At 31.8% G+C, this 8250-nt stretch overlaps 1 protein-coding gene across 1 annotated transcript; it reads right to left on the bottom strand.

Moving 5' to 3' along the window:
• Positions 1-1359: 1359 nt before the first annotated feature.
• LOC139858342 (3-hydroxy-3-methylglutaryl coenzyme A reductase 2-B-like) lies at positions 1360-6871 on the bottom strand. Its single transcript, XM_071847198.1, has 5 exons — positions 6291-6871; positions 5240-5684; positions 3139-3320; positions 2633-2979; positions 1360-1907 (listed from the first exon to the last, which is right to left on the bottom strand). Exons 1-5 carry the CDS (start codon positions 6808-6810, stop codon positions 1662-1664), a joined length of 1740 nt encoding a protein of 579 aa, XP_071703299.1. The 5' UTR covers positions 6811-6871; the 3' UTR covers positions 1360-1661.
• Positions 6872-8250: the final 1379 nt, after the last annotated feature.

Raw genomic sequence — 8250 nt, 5'->3', positions numbered from 1 at the left:
GTCATGTTTAATTTCTTGGCAATCTAAGAAACAAGGGGTGGTTTCCAGGTCTTCCACAGTGGCTACATACATGGCACTAGCAGACTTCACCTGTGAAATCACATGGTTACAAAGTCTCCTTCAAGAATTTCGAGTTCAAACTACTTTACCAATTTCAATATACTGTGACAATGAATCTGCAATTGCTTTAGCTTCAAATCCTGTTCAACATGCAAGAACAAAGCACATTGAAATTGATTGTCACTTTGTCAGAGATAAAATCAAGGCTGGCAGCATAGTGACCAAATCTATTTCCTCCAATGCTCAAGTTGCAGATGTCTTGACTAAGGCTCTACACATATCACCTTTTTATCATTGCATCACCAAGTTTGGCATTGTTGATCCTTACACACTGCCAACTTGCGGGGTGGTCCGGGGGCGGGGGGTGGGGGTATGGAACTGCAACCCTCTCTAGTCAAGCATTGAGGCATAGAAGGCATCTAACACCCACTGGACTTGTATAGTTAATTTATATGTATAGTTAATTTATATGTGTAGATAGGATAGTCAACATTAGTCAAGGTTGTTAGTGTTGGTGTAATCAGCTAGCTACTAGTATTTATATATATTTTAGTTGTAAACAAGTAAGCTTTTCTATTCAATCCATACAGTTACAAAGTTTGTTACAATTCTGTTACTTTTATTTTTGATTTTGTTTGTTCTTTTTCTTTTTTTGGTGCAAGTCTAGAGGTACAGGCGTAAATTGTTGGCATTCATGGAAATGTAATTCTTTGTAATTGGCTAGCTACCTCCTTGCTAATCTTAGTATTTGATCTTCTGATAAAGTTGGTCATTAAAAAATATGTTGCTTATTTTTAGATGTGAATGATCTAGGAGCTCAAAACTTAAGCCAATTGTCAATAACATTTGTAATTTCTTTTACAACTAAGTGTATGAAGACTAAAGGAGCTATTAAAAATTAAATAAAGGCTTCATAAATCAAGAGTTTCACAAAATACATGTATGTCCTCTAGAATGTAATCAAGAAAATGCAAAAGACGACAGAGTATCCATAAGATGAATTAGATAGAACATAGTATATTTTTTCGTATTCGAGGGGTTGAAATGATTTTGTTTCACCATTACAAGAGCATCCATAAACAACCAGCTTATTATGAGAGTGAGTGTTCTGCTGCTACACATTTTTCAATTATTCTCTATTACAATTCACAAGTATTTATTGATGTTTCCGCTACACATATTAAATTTTCTCGATCACGACACATTATTAATTTGCACTCTTTGTATTATTTATTTTTAGGAAATTTAGATCCATTCACATATACATACATGTCTAAAGTGATCAGAGAATACAACAGATCCAGGTGATTCATTCAGAAGTTGTTGATTGCAATAAACAAACTACAAACAATAAACAAACAACATACAAATTAAAATATAACCATTTGCACATGCAAACTACCCAAAAAAAACAAGCACCTTGTAACAATAACTTAACCCTCTATACACTTCTTAATTAACCAGATCCAAACTCACATGCATACCATCTTCATCCGGGATCTAATCGCCATTTTTTGTCGTAGGTATGATGCCGTAGTTATTGTATTTTCGTGAACCGAAGGGTCTGTTGACTTGACCCGGTTGATGAATTGGTTGTATGATTAAGAAGAGGCTAATTTGGACATGTCTCTTGCTGATCTGTTGTATTTCATGTGACTTTTGACTAGTTGACCGGCTGATATTGCTGACATAAGAGAAAGCTCACCAGCAAGAACTGAGCCAGCTACTATTGTGGCTAAGACCCTTGAGTTTGAACCCGGTTCAATTTTGCTTGCACCTTTTACACCTAATAAGTTCAAACATGCTGATTGTGATGCAAGTTGTGTACCACCTCCAACTGTTCCAACCTGAAACAGAATAACAATAATAATTAATAATTATTATTTCTAGAATAGTAAGAAGTTTTATAAAATTTATGTGATATACATGTGATTTGATTAACTATGTACATTGGCTTTTCATTTTGAACTGAAATATGGTGTTTTTTTTAAATAAAGTCAATTCATCATCCCATTTAATGACTTCCTGTTTATTTCCATTTTGCAAACAGAGGGTGCACTATCTTATACGTGTATTAATAGTACTTCCTAATATGGAAATTTGCAAAAGAATGGAGTAAAAAACAGGTGATTTAGAAAGCAACCCTTCTCAATAAATTTGACAATTATATAAAAAAATCAATTAAATAAAACTTCAATATAATTTTTATTATCATATTATATTATGACACTTTATTATATTATATATTCAAGATTTAAGATTCACAAGATAATCAAATACAAGCGGCTATCGAGATTATTTCTTTAGAATCCATTTGTCTTCCATATCTTTCTAGCACGCATAATTAGAAAAGCTAACGCCAAGTTAAATATCAAATATTAAATTTATAGGAGTTATTTTTATACTGTAATTTCTCTTTAATGAATATATAGGGATAATTTTCATAGGTTTATACCTTACAGGATAGTAAGAAAATGTAAGCATACTCCATCATTACTTAACCAACTTTTAACCATATTAACCATATATATAGTTTATAACAAAAATCAATATTAAAGATCTAAAATTGTACCTCAATGGAAGGCATTGTAACCGAAACATGTAGATCTTTGCCATCATTAACGGCCTCCATCATGGTAATACAATGAGAACTCTCAACGTTTTGAGCGGGGTCTTGACCTGTGGCTAGGTACACTGCGGATACTATATTACTAGCGTGTGCATTAAAACCTCCCAATGCACCAGCCATAGCAGACCCCGTCAGATTCTTGAGCATATTCAACTCCACTAGTGCCGGAACTGTAGTTTTCAACACCTTTTGCACCACCTCTTCCTTGATCACCGCCTCACACACGACCGATTTCCCACGTCCCTCTATCCAATTTACGGCCGCAGGCTTCTTGTCTGAGCAATAGTTTCCTATAACAATATTTGATTAATTGAACTTTAGTTTCTTGCCTTGTTTTTATACCGCCTTATAGATTTTCCATTTATCAACGTGACTAATGTTTTATAAAACTTATGAGGCTACCGTGTGTGTAATGAGATATTGATATAGAAAAGGAACAGAAGTAATACCGGATATGCCGATGACATCCATATCATGAAAATCGGTTTGAAGGAAATCGAGGACGTTTTGGACACCTTTCGAGACCATGTTCATCCCCATGGCGTCACCCGTACTACAACAAAATCTTATGTATAGATTCTTGCCAGCAACCGCACACCGAATCGTTTGTAGTCTTCCAAATCTGCTTGATCTGTACGGACAACACATAGTAAGTTTTTTCTCCAAGTAATTAAATTTTAAGACCCATGAATGACCATAATTTTTTTCCTTATTTTAGAGACCGTTGAATGACCATATTTTACTTGGTAGATGTTCTATTTTCCTCAAAAATAACTTTGACCTAAAATTAACCAGTCATGATATTGAGTAATCACAAATGATCACTCAAAGTTTAACAATTTCTCAAAATAGTATATTTTGACCAAATCAGTATATTTACTCGCTTAATTTGAATTAATTTCATAAAACACAATTTGTACTGTTTGACCAAAGACCAATTTTTATGTCGATGAAATAACGTGGGCATGTGGCCACTACTAAAGTTAAAACAGCGATGATATTTTGTATTAAGATGCCAACTGCCGAGGCAACAACGCGGATCGGGTCATGTGCATTCCGACCCACCACTACTTTTATTGTTCTTCACATTTTCCCCGCTTTAATTGATATGTCCACATTAGCGATGCCAATGGATGTCTAAGCCATCAATAATCTATCGGATTCGATCTATTTAAATATATGTAAATGATTTACATGGACGATCAAACGGATAAGGATTGGATGACAAATTATCATCCACATATGTATTCATTTGTCACCCAAAATACATATAAATATATAAATACTTACTAAATTATATGCATATAAATTCACATATCCCTTGTACATGTACACTATAAACTATCAAAATGATATTGAAACTACAGAATGTGAATATACAACTATAACTATGCGAATAATATTAAATTCATATATTTTTCATATATTACATATCTTTATTAAAAAAAAAAATTTATTTCATAATAAAAATGATTTTATAAAAACTTAACATCTAATAGATATCTATTAATATGCTTAATCCAACATATATGAATTTTGATGGATGATTAATATTTAAATGAATATATATTTAGATTTAAAAAGTTAAATGGATAAAAATATGGATATGAGATCACTCGATTCATATCTGATTCATTGCAATCTCTATAACTCCACATTCCACAAACTTATCTTTTATCCCATACTTATTTAAATACTATCATCGAGTAAAATTGTTTGTTTTCTTTTATATTCTTGATAGTTTGTGCATCAATGACTTTTATCTGTTTTACCCAAAATTGTCAAAGTTCAACTTAATTGGAACAGGAATCAACCTATAATTTCTAAGCCTTTTTAACAAATTATTTTAATGACATTCAATTCAATAATCATCTAAATATATATTTCTAATTTTCTTTCTGAAATAGTAATAATAACACACTTTTCATTTAATATTTAATAATAAAATCATAACAAGGATGTAATATATATATATATATATATATATATATATATATATATATATATATATATATATATATATATATATATATATATTATATTTTTACATTATGATTTTATGTCACAAAATCAAACCTATAAGCTTAATTGCAATCATTTGTTTAACAAGCCCCTCAGGGGCGCACTGCATTAGTCTCCCTCCTAATATCGGTCGACGGGGAAGTGGAGTACTTTTATTACGTATGTATGTATGCGTCCCAACCGTGTATCTCGTATTATTTCCGGAAATAATTGTATAATATATTTTTGTTTTCGATAAAAAAAAAAACTCATTATTCTGTAATAACTTACTAGTACGGAGTATTTTAAAAGGGAAATTATCATTTTTACTTTATGCCCACTAAAACATGTTTTAGTTTTAGAGTGTTACTCAATTGTAGAGAAAAATAAAAAGCAGTTATTAGTGATATATAAGTAGCAAATACGGAGTAATTATTCACGATCAATTCCGGTTTTATAAATACTATAATTAATTATTAATTTACTGTTATACTATATATTTATAATAACCGGATAAAAAAATAAGAAAAGAATAAAAGATATACTGACTTGTTAAAAACAGTCGCAAGGGTATCAAAATTCAACGGATCTTCCAAAAATTGCTTCAACTCCGCCGCCCTTTTAGCGCTACCGAACCTAACTACCGGAGCTCTGGTCATCCCATCTTTCAAAACTATACACGTGGCACCACCTGAAACGTATATAGCTTTACATCCTCTGTTTGTACTAGCTACCAAACACCCTTCAGTTGTCGCCATTGGTACACTAAATTCAGCCCCATTTATCAACAACGGTCCCGCTATCCCCACCGGAATCTGAACGTATCCCACCGGCATCTCACAACACTGCCCTAATATTGAATCGTAATCGAACCCTTCAAGCGGTAATCCGGTTAATGATTTTCCGGAAATCTGTTCCAGCGAGGCTCGTCGGATTGAAGCAGCACGTTTGCAGTCTCCCAGCTTTGATTCGAGTGCGTATGATGGAATTGTACCTTTTAATTAAACATTTTTTAAAATAATTTAGTAATGTAATAATGTAATTATCCGGCGTTCGTTAAATGTGTTAAATGTTCTGTTTAAACAGTTTAATTCGAAATAAAACATAATAAAAACCGAAAAAACTTTACTAAATTAAGTTTTATATTCGATTTTATTATGGTTTACAAATTTGAGTTCATTCAATAGTTTACATTTTTAATTCCATTATACTGAAATTCTGGATTTTAACCGACTTCAAGTAATAAAATATTAATTTTTTAATATGCAGATCACGAACTGATTTTAAAATTAATAGTCAAATTTAAAATTACTATTCTACCATTATTTTTATTAAATTAATATAATTTAATTTTTGAACAATGTTATGCTTATAAAAAATTTAGAAAAAATTACAAAATGAAGAAAGTAAATTGATTCATGTAATTTTGATATCTTTTGTATATATTATATAAAAAAATGTAGTAATTCTCTCTTTTTAGGTATTAACTGAAACTGAAAGAGTTAGTTTTGCCTTAAAAATTATCAAAACCAAATAAATCAAACCGAATAAAACATGAATATCTCGTACCACCAATTTTGTGATTGATAAATTACATTACCTCCGACGACCATTTTAACGATTTCTTCATCCTCGTCGGACATGTGTTCGACACTCGGCGGTGGTTGTTTTTGCTTCTCAGGCACCGGAATAATGTGGGGAATCAAAGCTTGGCCGCAAGGTTTAATAGGCTTATCTTCATCGATTATGATTTGATCGGAGTTATCATCTTCAATATCCCACGAATCAGGGGAAGGGCGGATTACTGATTGAACGAAACCGATTCCAAAGAAACCAAGGAGATAAATAACGGAAGCGATTAGCGAGACTAACGCAGCGAGTTCGGATAACGTAAGGACGTGTAACGGAACGCCGTTACGGATCTTTTCACGCCAACGGTGAAGAAGGAAATACATAACGGAGAAAAACATGGTGAAGAAAAGACCGTTAGTTAGGTAAAGTGGAAGTGGGAGTGCGTCGGAGGCTTTTGCTTGGTTTTGTGGTGGTTTTAGAAGTTCGCCGGGTTTAAGTGATCGGTGGTGATCGGATTGGTGTTTGATTGGACGCCGGCGAACGTCCATTTTTGATCGACGGTGAGATCTGAAGACGGAAAGATTGTTGGTTTTAGCGAAGAGAGGTTTTAATTTCCGGATGTGGGAAATGAAGGTTTTTTGAGAGTAAATTTATAGAGGAAAAAATAGACACAAAATATGAAATCCATGTACATCGTCCACGTGTATCTCAAATTCTGATTCTCAATAGATTACTATTTTTAAGGGATGATTCTCACACACTGTTTTTTAATCCTCACACACCAATTTACATAAATTTAAATTAAATCTTTATAGTTTGAACGAGATGAACAATTTTAGACAATGATGTTAGAATTTTTATTAACGTTTATGGCTTTTTTCTATATTTACACATATAATTTTTGAAATTAACGTATAAAGAACAATCCGATTAACCTTCGATTAGTCCTCGAAATGCCGATTACTCCTTCTAAAATTCTGACCGATTAATTCACGAATAGCAAGTTTTGCAACCTTGCTTATTACTAAAAGGTAAAACTGACAATGTATATATTGAGTTTTCTAATGATAGTTCTTAAGGTTGTCTTTAAGATGTAAATTATGCATTAACCAACAGTTAATTTGTTGATTATAGGTGGTTATTTTCAAGAAGTGGATAGTTACTTACAATGTACAATCAAGACTTGCGTGTCTGAAATTCTTATTAACAGACTTTATAGCTGTCATTAGAAATTGCCTGTAACTATTTATTACGATATAAATTTTGTTATAAATAAAAAAGATTGTTGAACAACAATTATTTAATTATATAGGGAAACATGCACGAGTTCAGCCGCATGATGTAGTGATCGACTCGAGATTTGTTAAAGTTTCGTTAATTACTCATTCCGTCCCAAAATAATTGTCATGTTTTGACTTTTTGAGTCTTTATTCTTCAACTTTGACTTTAAATATATTTCTTTGTGTTATATAATATCGAATGAAAGTTATACCAAATAAAAACACATTCGAAAATGGATCTATTCATATAAATTTCATCAAATATTCTATAGCATACACCAACAAATATTTAAAGTCAAAACTTAATAAATTGACTTTGAAAAGTCCAACAGGACAATTATTTTGGGACGGATGTAGTAGTTTTTGGTCTTCATCGCTCAATTGCATGCAGCGATCGACTCGAGATTTGTTTAAGTTTCGTTAATTAGTTTTTGGTCTTCATCGCTCAATTACATGCATAATGTTTCTTGTTGCTCGTAGTTATATGTTTTCAGTTAAAGCAGTTTAACGATAATGAGAGCAACATAATGAAAAATACAATAATCTGTTTTAACCGACTAAAAACACATAATTTAAGCATCGATATTAAACATTAAACTAATATATAGTTTTGTTAATTATTAGTAAAATGTGGATATAAGATTTAAAAAAGAATGTAAGGAAATAATAAAAAAGTCACTAAAGAAAGTTTGTAAAGAGGTTGACGGG

This window comes from Rutidosis leptorrhynchoides, chromosome 7 (genome assembly GCF_046630445.1).
Source record: "Rutidosis leptorrhynchoides isolate AG116_Rl617_1_P2 chromosome 7, CSIRO_AGI_Rlap_v1, whole genome shotgun sequence".
In the NCBI taxonomy this organism is placed as follows: domain Eukaryota; kingdom Viridiplantae; phylum Streptophyta; class Magnoliopsida; order Asterales; family Asteraceae; genus Rutidosis; species Rutidosis leptorrhynchoides.
Note: the sequence above shows the minus strand (reverse complement) of the source record. Positions and strands in the feature narration are given on the sequence as shown.